The sequence below is a fragment of the Cherax quadricarinatus genome, chromosome 9 (genome assembly GCF_038502225.1).
Source record: "Cherax quadricarinatus isolate ZL_2023a chromosome 9, ASM3850222v1, whole genome shotgun sequence".
NCBI classification, from domain to species: Eukaryota; Metazoa; Arthropoda; class Malacostraca; order Decapoda; family Parastacidae; genus Cherax; species Cherax quadricarinatus.
This window is the reverse complement of record NC_091300.1, coordinates 43,521,900-43,540,194: the sequence shown is the minus strand read 5'-3', so window position 1 is coordinate 43,540,194 and position 18,295 is coordinate 43,521,900. Positions and strand designations below refer to the sequence as shown.

The 18,295-nt window shown below is 39.5% G+C and overlaps 1 protein-coding gene across 1 annotated transcript in view; it reads left to right on the top strand.

Annotated features, from left to right (window-relative positions):
* LOC128685938 (uncharacterized) overlaps positions 1–18,295 on the top strand; it is a gene marked incomplete at its 5' end in the record, with an annotated part of 637,739 nt that overhangs the window by 156,600 nt on the left and 462,844 nt on the right. The window contains 1 exon segment of the mRNA XM_070083119.1: positions 14,116–14,387. Coding sequence (XP_069939220.1) covers positions 14,116–14,387 — 272 coding nt within the window.

Here is an 18,295-nt window from a genome sequence, read left to right as displayed (position 1 = left end):
AATGCATTTTTATGTAAGCTTAACTCGTATGTGTATTTTACTTTTTATTGTTCTCTGTAATATATGAGAGTTATGCAAATTAAAATAAAGTTATCATTTTTGTTTTATTTTGTCTTCTAATATACATACAATGGACCCTCGGGTAACGATGACATCAGCTAGCGATAAAATCAGATAACAATGCGCTTTTGTGAAAAAATATTAGCTCGGCCATTGATGAAAAACCCTGTTAAGGACAATCGTCCTGAACACGTCTGCCTGCCCGTCCAGCCTGAGTGCGCCTTAGCTGCCCTGCCTTCAGCTAGTGTGCCATTGTTTACAAGCCAGTGCGGATGGTTCCAAGCATACATTCAACACATTTTGTATTATTCCATTGTTTTTAGTGCTTGTAGCTGCTAAATAAGCCACCATGGGCCCCAGAAAAGCTTCTAGTGCCAACCCTGTGGTAAAAAGGGTGAGGTGTACTATCATATTGAAGAAAGGGATAATTGCAAAGTATGAAAGTGGAGTCCGTGCCTCCGAGCTGGCCCGGTTGTATAACAAACCCCAATCAATCGTCACTACTATCTTGGCCAACAGAAAGGCAGTCAAGGAAGCTGTTGTTGCAAAAGGTGCAAATATGCTTACAAAACAGAGATTGCAAATACTTGAAGATGTGGAGAGACTGTTATTGGTGTGGATCAGTGACAAACAATTATCAGGAGATAGTGTTTCAGTCAGTCATATGTGAAAAATCAAGGCAGTTCCACGCAGATCTCATTAAGAAAATGCCTGGAACTAGTGCTGATGTTAGTGATTTTAAGGCCAGCAAAGGTTGGTTTGAGAGATTTAAGAATCATAGTGGCATACACAGTGTGATAAGGCATGGTGAGGCTGCCATTTGTGACCAAAAAGCGGCTGAAAAATATGTGCAGGAATTCAAGGAGTACATAGACACTGAAAACTTAAAACCCCAGCAAGTGTTTAATTGTGGCAAAACAGGCCTGTTTTGTAAGAAAATGCCAAACAGAACCTACATTACACAGGAGGAAAAAGCACTGCCAGAACACAAGCCTATGTAAGACACGCTAACTCTAATGTTTTGTAGTAATGCTAGTGGGATTGCAAAGTGAAGCCTTTTCTTGTGTATCACTCTGAAACTCCCAGAGTGTTCAAGAAAAACAGTGTTGTCAAGGCTAATTTGTGTGTGATGTGGAGGCAAACAGTAAGGCATGGGTCACTAGGGACATTTTCCATGATTGGTTCTATCATGTGTTTGGCCCCACTATGAAAAAATACCTCCTGGAAATTAAATTGGGCCTCAAGTGCCTCCTGGTATTAGACAGTGCTCCTGCTTATCCTCCAGACTTGCAAGAGCGAATTGCGGGGGAGTTCAGCTTCATCATAGTGACGTTTTTGCCTCGTAACCCATAAACAGTCCAAACGTATACAGTAGGGCCCCACTTATACGGCGGGTTAGGTTCCAGGCTGTCGCCGGAAACCAGACATCGCCGGAAGGCAGAACTTCATTTTTTCCATTTATAAATGCATATAAATGCCAGACAACAAGTTTACACTAAATTATATTAAGTTAGTAATAGAACTAGGCATTAACCCTTTGACTGTTTCAGGCCCCTCTCTGAAACTGTCATTCTATGTCGCCAAATATTCGAAAAAAAAAATTGTTTTTTCTTATGAAAATGTTAGGAATATTTTTACTAGTGTTTTAAGCCTAAAAAAAAATTTTGCCATCAGTACTTACCGAGATATACAGCCGCAAAGTTTGCAGAAATTGATGTGCGTACGGCAACAGTGGCGACTGCCGCCCACCCGGTATTCTTTTATTTACTCTAATTCAAAGGTTTCTTGCATTTTTCAATATTTTTCTTTTCCAGGTAACTTATGTGGCCTGTGAGACCAATGTAAGGTGCATTGTTCAAATATACACTCATTATTTACAACACAATAACAGAACAAACTTTATCACTATTAGTTTGTGTATACACTTTGTTTACACAAACAAACAATACAAAACAATGTTTATTACTATTGTTCCATAATATATATACATATGTACAGTCACTAACCACGTTCCTAGAACTGCTGCAGCTTGTGGAACTCTTTGAAACATGGGTATATGCAGAGGGGCACTTCACACTCCTCACACATAAAACGAGTGTCTCTGCGTGTTTGTGGGTGTTTTGTGGTATGCATACATACATAACACCTCTTCTGAGCATTTTTCTTGGCAGTAGTAGGAGGCAGTTGTATGGGGTAGTGATCACCAGGCCTCATACGAGATGACGTCTGTGGGCGCTGGTCTATTGCAGGAGTTGCTCCTTGGTACTTTGCAATTATTTGTCTGATTACTGACAGGCAAAATTCACCATATTTTGGTGTTTTGTTGGTCTTCAACTTGTATATGTTATAAGCATTTAGAATAGAGATATCAACAAGATGGAAAAAAAGTTTGATATACCACGTACACAGTCTGCAAACCCAATCTGCATGTCACATTTGTCCACTAAGCGCATATTGAGGTTGTAGTCCATGACAGCTGCAAGCTTTAGAATGGGTTCATTGGTCTCTCTGTTGTCCCTGCCACTGGGTACCATTTCGTTTGTGTGAACTGATGTCAACAATGTGACATCACGTTTGTCATGCCACCGAAATGCCATGATGTCATTGGCAGCAAAGGCTTGCACCTCACCTCTGCGAGTGCCAGCGTCGAACCTTGGCATATGTTTGCGATTACTACGCACTGTGCCACACACGTCTGTCAAGTTCACTCGCAAGAAATCACTGAGTAAGGGGCTTGTGTACCAGTTATCAGTAAATAACATATGCCCCTTACCAAGATATGGTTCCATCATTGTTCGAACCACATCACCAGAGATACCCAATAACTTCATGGTATCTCTCAAAGTATTACTGCCAGTGTACACAATAATATCTAAAACAAGACCACTTCTGCAATCACACAGTACAAATAGCTTTATACCAAAGCATTTCCTCTTGCTTGGTATATATTGCTTGAATGAAAGTCTTCCTTTGAATAAAATCAAGGACTCATCAATAACAAGCTTCCTGAAGGGATAAAAATACATGCAACACTTTTGTTTCAGGTACATAAACACATTTCTTATCTTATATAACCTGTCGCTTCTGTCAGGCCTGGTTTTGTCTGAAAAGTGTAACATACGTAACAGTATCAGGAAACGATTGACACCTATAATGTCACTAAAACCTGGAGTTGAAATCAGGCGATCTGTTGTCCAGTATGTGGTGACAGTGTGCTTATACACATGTGGCATAAGCATTATTGTGGCAAAAAACAGGTACATCTCTGCCACAGTTGTCTCCTTCCACTTGTGTAGCCGTGATTTTGGTGAGAGAATTGTATTTGCCATGGTGTAATCACAGTATGTGTTTGTTTCCCTGACAATGATGTCCATCAGGGGTTCATCGAAAAATAGCTCAAAGCAGTCCAGTTCACTGGCATTGTTCCCAAGTGGACAAGATGGCTTTATTCCACTTTGTGTTTCATCAAAGTCATGGGGACTGGGAACAAACTCGTCACCGTCCTGCCAATCCCAGATGCGGTCTGCTGGTGGGGTCTGGATATTGTACCGTGGTTGTGGCTGTGCAGGTTGTGGTGGTGCAGGTTGTGGCAGTGTGGGGTAGGGTGAGGCTGGTTGTTCTGCTGAGTCAGCCGCGTGGGTAGTAGCGTGGCCCGGTGATGGTGCCACATGGGCCGTGCCACCCTCGCTATCACCACCACTGCCTCCTCCCTCACTGTCACCATTCATACCCATCGTTACAATATCGTCATCTTCACTATCAGGTCGTGGTGTAGGGCCACGGGATGTGCTCCCAGAGTTTCTCCTTCCCCTTGGAACAACATATGAAACACTACCAGACCGCATACTACGTCGTACATACTGGCGCTTCACTGGGGAATATTCACTCTCACTGTCACTAGAACTGCTTTCAATGACCTTGAAATCACTATCACTATCACTATCACTGCTATCATCAGGGTGTTGTACACGACCAAATAGTTTCCTCTTTCGTCCTGGTACAGGCGAACGTGAACGTGAACAAGCCAGCACAGCACCAGAGGTCGAAGGTTGTGGGTCATTTGGGTTTTCGTCACTATTTACGTTATCCTGGGCACTTTTTTCGGTAACACTCACTTGAAAACCCTTGAATTCACTGTCACTGACATTTTCATCGCTGTTAGAGCTATCACTTGGGAACAAAAGACCTCCAATCCGCCGAGGAGTGAGGAACTTCTTACCGAGAGGCATGGTGAAAATGGACTGACAACATGGCGTTCCCACAATGCACCGCTGGGTCCCAGATTTTTTTCACAGGGTGCACACCGACCACTGAGACCCATTCTCTCCCGTGTAGGCCTACCAGGCCTTTGGCGCTCGATTTGAAGCCGCTAGAATTTGTGCATATAAATACGTCAGAAACATTGGCTCGTAAGACGTATTTATACTTCGGAAACAGTCAAAGGGTTAAAAACACACAAAGTAAAATACAGTCACAGTAAATTCATTACTTATCTTAAAGTATTTGTAATCTTTATGTAGGGAGAAAGGTGAGTAGTGCTTATTTGTAGGAAGTCAGGTGCAGGTAGCCCAGGTGTAGGTAGCACTGGCTCCCCGTCTCATACTTAATATACGATATTTAAAACATCCCAGAGAGGTAAAATGCACATACAGTACACTCATTATTTACCTTAAAATATGTGTAGTCTTAATATATGAAGAGAGGTGAGTAGTATTTATTTGTATAAAGTCAGTGTAGGTAGCCGGTAGGTGTAGCCTGGGCTACACCTACCGGCTACCTACACTGTGGCCCAGAGCCATATTATTAACATCAACATGCCTTGTTCACTGAATTTAATCATTTCTAACAACTAGCTTTAAATGCCATCATAAACGAAGGTAGAAGTAATGAATAATTCATGCCGAAAATTGTAAACAAAAGCGGAGTGGGGGAGTGGCTGGGCCAAACGCAGATTCACACATGTTTTCTGTGATGGCTGAACAGAGAAAACGTAATGTTGTCCCTCCACCCGGCTCCACAAGTATTATTATCAGACTATATAAAATATGCAATAAATGCCAGACAACAAGTTTACACTAACTTATATTAACCCTTTGACTGTTTTGGTCGTATATATACGTCTTACGAGCCAGTGTTTCTGACGTATATATGCTCAATAATTCTAGCGGCTTCAAATTAAGTGGAAGAAAGCTGGTAGGCCTACAAGTGAGTGAATGGGTCTGTGTGGTCAGTGTGCACCACATAAAAAAAAATCCTGCAGCACACAGTGCGTAATGAGAAAAAAAAAAACTCTGATCGTTTTTTTTTTTTTATTAAAATGCCGACTTTGAGGTGTATTTATCGATGTATTTGCATTTTCATGGTCTTAGGTGATAAAATGGAAAACATATTTCAGAAATAGAGAAGATTTTCATTACTTTGACGATGAAAACGACCTTGAAACTGAGCTCAAAGTAGCGGAAATGTTCGATTTTTACCAATGTTCAGGAGTAAACAAATCACACCACACGTCCAATACACGTCAGCTGGGGAGTCTAATATTCTTTCACTAGTGCACTGATATTATTTATACCATTTTTACAGTAATGCAGTAGTCTGCATAACAGTAAATTTTGTATTTTTTTGTATGAATAATAAATCAAAATAGAAAGCAATAATAATATGAGAGGGGCCTAGAGATGTGACTAATGAACAGAGGATATGTTATTTTAGTGCCAAGAATGTCTACCTTGTTTATTCTGGACCCTATTTTGAAATTGGCATCTTTTTTAGTTTGCATGAAATTGGCCAAATTGCCAATTTCTGACCACAATATTGGGTAGTCCAAATTGGTAAATGGGCAGTTTCTTGTACTCAGCTGATAGATAAAATGGAGTTCTAAAGAAATAGCTATGAGTTTGGTCAACTGGAACAACGGAATTGGCTGAAAATAGGGCTCAAAGTCGGCGAAATCGCTGATACGCATATGTCGCTGAGACCGCTAACTTTGCGGGAGCGTAATTCCATGAGTTTTCGACCAAATTTCGAACTTTTGGTGTCATTACCATCGGGAAAAGATTCTCTGTCATTTCATAAGAAAAAATAATTTTTTTTTTTTTTTTCAAAAATTTAGTGACATAGAATGACAGTTTCAGAAAGGGGCCTGAAACAGTCAAAGGGTTAAGTTAGCAATAGAAATAGGCATTAAAAACACAATGAAAGGTAAGATACACACAGTACACTTATTACTTACCTTAAAATATTAACCCTTTGACTGTCGCGGTCGTATATGTACGTCATGGGAGATACCGTGTTTGACGTATCTATACACATAAATTCTAGCGGCTTCAAATCAAGCGGGAGAGGGCTGGTAGGCCTACACGAGAGAGAATGGGTCTCAGTGGTCGGTGTGCCCCCTGTGAAAAAAATCTGGGACTCAGTGGTGCATTGTGGGAACGCCATCTTGGTAGTCCATTTTCACCATGCCTTGCGGTAAGAAGTTCCTCACTCCTCGGCGGATTGGAGGTCTTTTGTTCCCAAGTGATAGCTCAAACAGTGATGATAGTGTCAGTGAAAGTGAATTACCTGGTTTTGAAGCGGGTGTGACCGAGAAAATTACCCAGGATAACATAATTAGTGATGAAAACCCAGATGACCCACAACCATCCACCTCTGGTGCTGGGCCGGCTCGTTCATGTTCACCTGTACCAGGACGAAAGAGGAAACTATTTGCCCGTGTACAAGACTCAGATGTGAGCAGTGTAAGTGATAGTGATAGTGATTTCAAGGTTATTGAAAGCACTTCTAGTTGTGACAGTGAGGGTGAATATTCCCCAGTGAAGCGGCAGTATATACGACGTCGCATGCGGTCTGGTAGTGTGCCATATGCTCTTCCAAGAGGAAGGAGTATATCTCGGAGCACATCCCGTGGCCCTACACCACGTCCTGATAGTGAAGATGACGATATTATTACGATGGGTATAAATGATGTGAGTGAGGCAGCAGGCGGTGGTGGTGATAGTGACAGTGGCATGAGTCATGTGAGAGTAAGACACATGTGCAACATCTGGGTATCTTTATTGTAGACGTTTCGCCATCCAGTGGCTTTATCAATACAAATTCTAGGACATAACTTGAAGACAGTAGAACTATGTACAGAAGATGAGGTAATCAGTCCCTCAACCTAGGAGTAGGTGCGAACAGCACCATAGTCGTGGAGATTCTGAAGCAGAAGAAAGAATCCTGGCGCTTATATAGTAACGTCAGGTGTAGCAGACGAGGGCATATTCACTGGTAGGCGGGATTCCCCAGTGGAAGTAGGTCCTTCCCAAAGAGATGGGTTAGTTGTAGTAGTAGTTGTCGTAGTCGTGAAGGCTATGTACATGTCCTCAGAATTAAGATTCCATGATATTGCAGTGTCTGACAAGTTGTGTACGAAATGGTATATAATACCGACAAGATGAGAGTAAGACACATGTGCAACATCTGGGTATCTTTATTGTAGACATTTAATGTGCAAAAGAGTGATTATTAAATATATGTCACATATAATAAACATTGCATGTTTATATGTAATGTGTTATATAATTTTGAAGAAGATATTATAGATGGATTAATGAAAATGTCTCTTTTAATGTAAAATAAGACATTTAATGTGCAAAAGTGTGATTATTAACCCCTTGACTGTCGTAACTCCAAATCCTGAGGTGTCTCCTGGTGTCGAAAAATTTTTGAAAAAAAAAAAAAAAATTCTTACAAAATGATAGAATCTTTTCCCTATTGTAATGACACCAAAAGAATGAAATTTGATGGAAACCTTACAGAATTAATTTCTCGCAAAGTTAGCGACCTCGGCGATATTTACGAATCGGCGATTTCACCCACTTTGAGCCCTATTTTCAGCTAATTCCATTGTTCCAGTCGACCAAACTCACAGCTTTTTCTTTAGAACTCCATTTGTTTTATCGATTCAGTACAAGAAACTGCCCATTTACTGATTTCAACTACCCAATAATATGGTCAGAAATTTGCAATTTGGTCAATTTCACGAAAATTAAAAAAATATGCCAATTTCAAAATAGGGTTCAGAATGAACATTGCAGACATTCCTGGCTCTAAAATAACATTTTCTTTGTTCATCAGTCACGTCTGTAGGCCTCTCTCATATTACTATTGATTTCTATTTTGAATTTTTATTCAAACAAAAAATAGAAGATTTACTGTTATGCAGACTACTGCAATATTGTAATAATTGTATAAATAATGTCAACCCATTCATGACTGCATATTAGAATGGCTAGTTGGACATTTATTGGACAATGACATCACTTGTTTACTTATGAACATCGGCAAAAATCAAACATTTCCCCTACTTTGAGCTCCATTTCAAGGTTCTTTTCATAGTAAAACAATCAAAATCACATCTGTTTCTGTAATATGTTTTCGATTCTATCAAATGAGACCAAGAAAATGAGAATACAACCATAAATACAGTGGACCCTCGACCAGCGATATTAATCCGTTCCTGAGAGCTCATCGTTTATCGAAATTATCGTTAGTCGAGTTAATTTTTCCCATAACAAATAATGGAAATCAAATTAATCTGTGCAAGACACCCAAAAGTATTGAAAAAAAAAATTTTACCACATGAAATATTAATTTTAATACACACAAACTGAAGAAGACATGCACAGTTACATGACACTTACCTTTATTGAAGATCTGGTGATGATTGATGGGATGGGAGGAGGGGAGAGTGTTGATGGTGTTAGTGTTTAGAAGGGGAATCCCCTTGAAGTGGCAAGTCCTTTTCTGGGGTTACTTCCCTTCTTTTAATGCCGCTAGTACCAGCTTGAGAGTCACTGGACCTCTGTCGCACAACATATCTGTCCATAGAGGCCTGTACCTTTGTTCACGTTTCAATTCTTCACTGTCTATGTACTCCTTGAATTCCTGCACATATTTTTCAGCTGTGATTTCGTGTATAAGGCAAGGAGGAATAACATCTTGTAGGAGTGAGGAAGAGCCAGTTGTGAGTGAGGGGGAAGTTCGTGAGGCAGTAGGTAAAATGAAAGGGGGTAAGGCAGCCGGGATTGATGGGATAAAGATAGAAATGTTAAAAGCAGGTGGGGATATAGTTTTGGAGTGGTTGGTGCAATTATTTAATAAATGTATGGAAGAGGGTAAGGTACCTAGGGATTGGCAGAGAGCATGCATAGTTCCTTTGTATAAAGGCAAAGGGGATAAAAGAGAGTGCAAAAATTATAGGGGGATAAGTCTGCTGAGTATACCTGGTAAAGTGTATGGTAGAGTTATTATTGAAAGAATTAAGAGTAAGACGGAGAATAGGATAGCAGATGAACAAGGAGGCTTTAGGAAAGGTAGGGGGTGTGTGGACCAGGTGTTTACAGTGAAACATATAAGTGAACAGTATTTAGATAAGGCTAAAGAGGTCTTTGTGGCATTTGTGGATTTGGAAAATTCGTATGACAGGGTGGATAGGGGGGCAATGTGGCAGATGTTGCAAGTGGTTAGTTACTGAAAGCAGTTAAGAGTTTTTAGGAGGATAGTGAGGCTCAAGTTAGAGTATGTAGGAAAGAGGGAAATTATTTCCCAGTAAAAGTAGGCCTTAGACAAGGATGTGTGATGTCACCGTGGTTGTTTAATATATTTATAGATGGGGCTGTAAGAAGTAAATGCGAGGGTCTTGGCAAGAGGCGTGGAGTTAAAAGATAAAGAATCACACACAAAGTTGGAGTTGTCACAGCTGCTCTTTGCTGATGACACTGTGCTCTTGGGAGATTCTGAAGAGAAGTTGCAGAGATTGGTGGATGAATTTGGTAGGGTGTGCAAAAGAAGAAAATTAAAGGTGAATACAGGAAAGAGTAAGGTTATGAGGATAAAAAGATTAGGTGATGAAAGATTGAATATCAGATTGGAGGGAGAGAGTATGGAGGAGGTGAATGTATTCAGATATTTGGGAGTGGACGTGTCAGCGGATGGGTCTATGAAAGATGAGGTGAATCATAGAATTGATGAGGGGAAAAGGGTGAGTGGTGCACTTAGGAGTCTGTGGAGACAAAGAACTTCGTCCTTGGAGGCAAAGAGGGGAATGTATGAGAGTATAGTTTTACCAACGCTCCTATACGGGTGTGAAGCATGGGTGATGAATGTTGCAGCGAGGAGAAGGCTGGAGGCAGTGGAGATGTCATGTCTGAGGGCCATGTGTGGTGTGAATATAATGCAGAGAATTCGTAGTTTGGAAGTTAGGAGGAGGTGCGGGATTACCAAAACTGTTGTCCAGAGGGCTGAGGAAGGGTTGTTGAGGTGGTTTGGACATGTAGAGAGAATGGAGCGAAACAGAATGACTTCAAGAGTGTATCAGTCTGTAGTGGAAGGAAGGCGGGGTAGGGGTCGGCCTAGGAAAGGTTGGAGGGAGGGGGTAAAGAAGGTTTTGTGTGCGAGGGGCTTGGACTTCCAGCAGGCATGCGTGAGCGTGTTTGATAGGAGTGAATGGAGAGAAATGATTTTTAATACAGTGGACCCCCGCATAACGATGGCATCACATAGCGATTATTTCGCATACCGCTTACTTTAATTGCAAAAATTTTGCCTCGCATACCGCTTAAAAACCCGCTTACCGATTTTCGTCCGAGACGCGTCCAATGTGCGGCCTGAGCCACGCTCACATGTTCCGCCGGTGGCATTGTTTACCAGCCAGCCTCCGCGGTAACATCCAAGCATACAATCGGAATATTTCGTATTATTACAGTGTTTTCGGTGCTTTTTCTGGAAAATAAGTGACCATGGGCCCCAAGAAAGCTTCTAGTGCCAACCCTACAGCAATAAGGGTGAGAATTACAATAGAGATGAAGAAAAAGATCATTGATAAGTATGAAAATGGAGTGCATGTCTCCGAGCTGGCCAGGTTGTATAATAAACCCCAATCAACCATCGCTACTATTGGTGGTACAGCTGCTGCTGCTGCTGCTGCTGCACTGTCAGCTGCTGCTGCTGCTGTAGCACCGTTGTTGGTGTGGCTTATTGAGAATACCAAGAAACAATTAACCCCAGAGGATTTGCCACCCAGGATAACCCAAAAAAGTCAGTGTCATCGAAGACTGTCTAACTTATTTCCATTGGGGTCCTTAATCTTGTCTCCCAGGATGCAACCCACACAAGTCGACTAACACCCAGGTGAACAGGGAAAAATGCCTGGAACTAGTGCTCATATTGGTGAATTTAAAGCCAGCAAAGGTTGGTTTGAGAGATTTAAGAATCGTAGTGGCATACACAGTGTGATAAGGCCTGTTCTGGAAGAAAATGCCAAACAGTACCTACAGTACTCAGGAGGAAAAGGCACTCCCAGGACACAGTGTCTCATCAGTCATTGCTGCATCTTCAATAAAGGTAAGTGTCATTTATTCTTCATTTAGTAGACTAGTACATGCACAATATATACTGTGCATGTACTACTCTACTATTGTGCATGTATCCTTCTCTTTGTGTGTGGGAAAATGTATATTTCATGTGGTAAAAAAATTTTTTTCATACTTTTGGGTGTCTTGCACGGATTAATTTTATTTCCATTATTTCTTATGGGGAAAATTCATTCACATAACGATTATTTCGCATAACAATTACCCCTCTTGCACGGATTAAAATCGTTAACCGGGGGTCCACTGTACTTGACGTGCTGTTGGAGTGTGAGCAAAGTAACATTTATGAAGGGGTTCAGGGAAACCAGCAGGCCGGACTTGAGTCCTGGAGATGGGAAGTACAGTGCCTGCACTCTGAAGGAGGGGTGTTAATGTTGCAGTTTAAAAACTGTAATGTGAAGCACCCTTCTGGCAAGACAGTGATGGAGTGAATGATGGTGAAAGTTTTTCTTTTTCGGGCCACCCTGCCTTGGTGGTAATTGGCCAGTGTGATAATAATAAAAAAAAAATTTAGATTTAGAAAGGACATAGGTAAGTACTGGTTTTCTAACAGAGTTGTGGATGCGTGGAACAATCTTTCCAGTGGGGTGGTAGAGGCTAGGACCTTGGGTAGCTTTAAGAAGAGATTGGACAAATATATGAGTGGGAGGGGCTGAGTTTGACTAGTGTCATTGGATACGGGAGTTAATCCTTGGGTAGCTTTTGGTAGAGGTCGTTTTGATAAGGACCTGCCTTGTATGAGCCAGTAGGCCTTCTGCAGTGTTCCTCCATTCTTATGTTCTTATGTTCAGAGTTTTATAGGGAATTATGCCTCTATCAATGTCATTCTTCACCTTCAAAGCCCTCAACATAAATATGATTTGGCGGCTGGGAATAAGTGAATGTTCGAAGCCCGCGAAAGTGGAAAACGCGAATGTTGAGGGAGACCTGTATATCATGACAATTAACTACAATTACATATTCACTTACATTTTTGCAAGATCTGTTGGTCTGAAAAAAAATGTTTGGCCTTTTGGGGTCTGAGGAACATAACCCAATTTTTCCTTAAGTTCTTCAGTTTATCTAACTCAGTTTTACTTAACATGGCATTTTCAGGAACGTAACTATCGTGTAATATAACAGTCTACTGTATATTATATTTCCCATTATGAACCTTAAGGCAAGTGATATATTAACACCACATTTGTTTAGAAGTGTAAAATGTTTTCATTGGCAATATATAAAATGTATGTGTTATGGGGCTGTAGAACCCAACATGTATTTATGTATTTGTAACAATTACTCTGGAATACCTAATTATATTGAACTGATGGGAGGCACAACTATTTTAATTGTCATATTGCAGATCACTCTTATGGCTGAGAGTCAGTTGAGTCAAGCCTTTTTTTTTTTTTTTTTTTTTTTTTTTTTTTTTTTTTTTTTTAATATAATAGGTTTTACTATAGACACACACACACAATTAAAATAAGTAGTTTATAATTTTTTTTTTTAAGTAAAATAAGGTGTGGTAATGGGAGAAAATTATTGTGGTAGCTAGAGAATAGTGCATGTCAACAATCTTTTTGTTGTTTTGGTGGGTGAAAGGGAGGAGCTTAGCTGAGCCTCTCTCTTTCTCTCTCACCTCGGTGACTCCAAGCCGGTAGGAACTGTTTCTCCTCCTCCTTGTGTTTGAGCAGGATGTGAGTGCCTCTTAGGTAAGATATGTGCTAGAAAATGATGTAATTATTATACCCAGGGTGACTACAGTGTGTCAAAACACTGGGTTAAGGTCATCAAGAGAAAAGGAGGGCTAATTGTTTCAAAAGGGACCATGTGGCTGTTCAATCAGAGCAGCTAAGAGTGTGCATGCTTATGTTATGAATAAGAGAATTCCTAATTTGTACATTCTGTAAATTGTCTATTTTTATAGAAGTGGTTTAAATAACCTGTGGAGAGGGCTGGTGAAAATGTTTCAGGGACTGAGGACGACCATTCATGAATGAAAGTACAGTGGTACCCTGAGTTTCGTACAGCTCCCAACTCGAACAATTATGTAAGTGCATTATTGTAATAAAGTTGGTAGAATTACCGACAGTATGTAAAGTAAAAGGACACAAGTGAAACTAATGTGACATTTTTATTGTGGCAGCGTTTTGCTCTCCAGGAGCTTTGTCAAGCCATAACAGCTTGACAAAGCTCCTGGAGAGCGAAAAGTTGCCACAATAAAAATGTCACATTAGTTGTACTTGTGTCCTTTTACTTTACAAAGTGTATTATTGTAAGTCCTTTTGTAAGTATTTTTGGGGGTCTGAAATGGACTAATCTAATACATATACATTATTCCTCATGGGAACAAATTCATTCAGTTACGGCACTCAAACAGCCTTCTGGAATGAATAATGGCCGAAACTCGGGGTACTATTGTAGTACCCAAGACTGGAACATGCAGTGAGAACCATACCATCAAAGTTAAAAGGGAAAAACAACATACCAGTATGTGTTTTGACATTTCTTTTTAGTCATTTTTTTTATTATTACTTACCATGACTCATAATCCTCAATCATCCTCTATCCGCATTTCTTTTTACTCGATTAAATTTTGCATTGTATTCCTATAAAATATAATAAGTGTGTTATTAAGGCAAATGAATCATTGCAGATTGAGAATCACATTGCACTGTTACGTCGAGGGTTCCAGTCTCAGAATCCATTTCCTTTCGTAGTAGAGATGCAGCTTTTGGAAGAAACTGAGTCTACTCTTGGTTTTACTCCTGATCCATTGCCAGTGGACACTGATCAACTGGTTCCATACTGGAGCCATAGAGCAGCACATCTCCTCCTGGATTTTTTAATGCACTATCGTCTGGGAGGCATTGAGACATGTAAAGTTTATGAGAAGATCAGTCGAGACCTTGCTAACTGTGGTTACAGGTAAATTATGGCTCCTTTTAATGCCAGTTTTTAACCCTCTGTGAAGTTATTGAATGTTATTAGCTTTTATTAATATAAAATTTGCATAACTTTATAAAACACTTTTTTTTTTTTTTTTAGCTACTCATTCAGAGTATGATAAATCCTTAACCCTTTGAGGGTTGAGACCCTGCTCGCAAACTTAGTTCCCGAATCGCTGTATTTAAAAAAAAACTCATGAAATGGTAAAGAAACTTTTTCAAAGGTAATGAAACCAAAAGCATGAAATTGGATGGAAAACTTATTGAATTATGCTATCTCGAAGTTAGTGGTCCTAACGATATTTACGCATCTGCGATTTCGCCCACTTTGAGCCCTATTTTGAGCCAATTCCATTGTTTCATTTCACCATGCTCATAGCTGTTTAGCTAGAACTCCTTTTATTCTATCGATTGAGTACAAGAAACTGCCCATTTACCTATTTCAGCTACCCAATAAAGTGATCAGAAATTACTAATTTGGCCAATTTCACACAAAATTCAAGGCCAAAAATACAGTCCAAAATAAATAATGTAGACATTCCTGGCACTAAAATAACATTTTCTCTGATCATTAGTCATGTCTCCAGGCCCCTCTTATATTACACTTGCTTTCATTTTTAATTTTTATTCTCACGAGAAATAGAAGATTTACTGTTATTCAAACTACTTCATAATGGTAATAATTGTATAAATAATGTCATTGCATTCGTGAGTGCATATTTGACTGGCAAGTTGATGTGTATTGGATGTGTGACATGATTTGTTTACTCTTGAACATCAGCAAAAATCGAACATTTCTGTTAATTTGAGCTTAATTTCAAACTACTTTTAGTCTGTAAACAATTCAGAATCATCTCTATTTCTCTAATATATCTTCCATTCTATCAAATGAGACCAAGAAATCGAGAATACAACCATGAAATCCATACAAAAATGCACTACAAAGTTGCTGTTTTACTCCAAAAATACAGTTGCATTTGTTTTTTCCTCATGTCCTTTGTGCTGCAGAATTTTTTTTATACTGTGCACACTGACCTTGCAAACCCATTCTCTAATGTGTAGGCCTACCAGCTTTCTCCTGCAAGATTGGAATCAGCTAGAATTTTGGCATAGTATTACGTGACTGACTCTTGCTTCAAAGCTGTATTGTTAAGGGACCAACCTTGAAAGGGTTAACAAAGGGGAAAGGGAAGGGGAGGATGGTTGTGTTCCTGAGAATCGGCATGTAGTGTATGTATCTTAAGTGGAGTGAACAACACACAGGAAAAATAAGGTGGTGATCCAAAAGCCTGTTACCACTCCCTCAAAAAAAAAAAAAAAAGTGTACAACTTGACTTTCTTCTGGTAGCCATAATGCTGAGTAGTGAAGCACACTTTGACATGTTTACTGAAGAATAAGCTTCTGATGACTACACACAATTGCAATTTTAAAATCCACATAGTACTTTGATAAAATTCCAATGGAACCTCAGTATACGACCAGCTCCCTACTCGAACAAAGCTCAGCACTCGACCAAACTAATACGACCTGCCAGAACTTTGCTATGAACTATTTCGTGTTTCTATGCCTTTTTTTTTTTGTACAGTGAACCTCCAGTTATCGGGTGTCTCTGTTATCAGCCAACTTGGTTATAGGCCGGTTTTTGGGCTTTCAGTTACCAGCCATTATTTAGCTTATCAGCCGTATGGGACACATCAACCCGCCAGCCACTCCTGCCACTCTGGCTGTGTCTCTGGGAGAGTGAGGACGCTTCTGCTCATTCATCCAAACATTTCGCTATAATTCATTGTTTTTGGTGGTTATTCATTAAGTACGGTTGCAAAATAAGTAACCATGGCCCCAAAGAAAGTTTCTAGGATGTATGGGAAAAACAATCAATAATCACTTCCATCCTGGCACCACTCAACACTGACACTAGCACCACTCAACACTGACACTACCATCATTCAACACTGATACTACCACCCACCACCACCCTTCATTGAGGAGAAAGAGAAAGGGGAGAAGGTGCCTTCTTCAGTGATTAAAGACATTTATGCAAAGTAGAATGAGGTGCAAACTTTTGTGGAGAAATATCACCCTGACCAAGCTGAAACAAGCCATATCTGCAACATGTTCATTGACAAAATCTTGTCCCACCTGTCTTCCATAAGCCAACAAGAGCCTTCAACAAAGGTATGTAATAGTAATTTAAATGTTCATTTATTTATTTTATTTAGTTCTCATTGTTTTGTTTATGTGAAACTATAATTAATCTTTAAAAATGTATTTTTTGTTAATTTTTTGGAGTGTCTGGAACAGATTAATTGTATTTACATTAATTTTTATGGGAAATATTTTTTCAGTTTTCGACCATTTCGGTTTTAGGTCGACCTTCTGGAACAGATTACGGCCAGTAACCAAGGGTCCACTGTATTATTTGTATAAATAAGTCACCATAGGGCCTACGACGATTAGTGATAACAGCCAACCAAACAGAAAATTGGCTGGGAAGAACTTGTTAGATACTCAAATGGAGTGGTACTTGAACAGCCTTCTGGAATGAATTAAGGTCGCATACCAAGGTTCCACTGTATACCAAATAAATACATACCCACTACTACTTCACCAAACAAACGTGGACCAAAGATACAACATTTGATCAAAACAAGCAAAGAAGAGCAATATAACTGAAGATGATAAATGCAACCAGCATTTACTAAAGATTAATGCATTTCTAGAAGTAATAGCCAGAAAGTAATAACCAAAGAGCTGTGTAAAGTTGCTGACTAGTTTTGGCTCCCAGCAAAATTATGAGACTAAATTCCTAGAGTTCCACAACCGAAATTGTTGAGGAAAGTAGAAGTACATGAAATAAAAAAAATTTTCCTGGTTAGAGGTGTGAATGAGACAGGGAACAGAGTTTGCATAAATGGGGAAGAAATTACTTTCATTATGTAAGATGTTGGTTGAAGAAATATTAACTTTGTTTTGTGAGTACAGCAAAGAATTTTTTTTTTTTTTCAGTCATTGGGGGGTCTTGGTAATGTTTACCACAAATGATATATACACAAAAAAGTTAGTGTCTGATTGAAGCTATAGCAGTATGCAAACTTGTAATTTCTTCTTTCAACAAACCAGCTGAATATCTTCGAATAACTTTGACCACAGTGCTCTCCACTCCAAGGCTGAGGGACTGTTTTCCTCATCTTTTATATATAGTTCTACTGTCTTCTAGTTATGTCCTAGAATCTGTATTGAAAAAGCCACTGGATGGTGAAACATCTACAATAAAGATAACCAGATTTTTCACATGTGTCTTAACTTTCATCTTGTCGGTATTGTATACCTTTGTTGCACAAATCAGCTGTATCACCAAGGCAGGGTGGCCCAAAAAGAAAAATTGAAGTTTCTTTTTTTAAATTTAGTAATTTGTACAGGAAAAAGGGTTACTAGCCCCTTGCTCCCGGCATTTTAGTTGCCTCTTACGACACGCATGGGTTACAGAGGAAGAATATTGTTCCACTTCCACATGGAGAAACTTGTAATTTATTCATTTAACCCTTTCAGGGTCCAGAGGCCAAATCTCAAAATGTTAGCCAGGGTCCAAGAATTTCTGAAAAAAAAAAAAAATTCTTACAGAATTAAAGATAATTTTCTGTAGGTAATAAAAGAAAAAAAATTCAATCAGTAGTTACCGAGACAGAGGCGTGAAGTTGACCCTCAGTGACCGGGTGGTGGCAACATCCGCGACTTCCATAAAGTTGCATTATTTTATTTTACATTCTTGTTACTTTTTTCTTTTCTTTTCTAATACTTTTTTTCCAGTAACTTTTGTGGCCTGTGAGACCAATATAATGTATAATTGTACACTCATTGTATTCAGCACAATAACTGCACTAATTTGT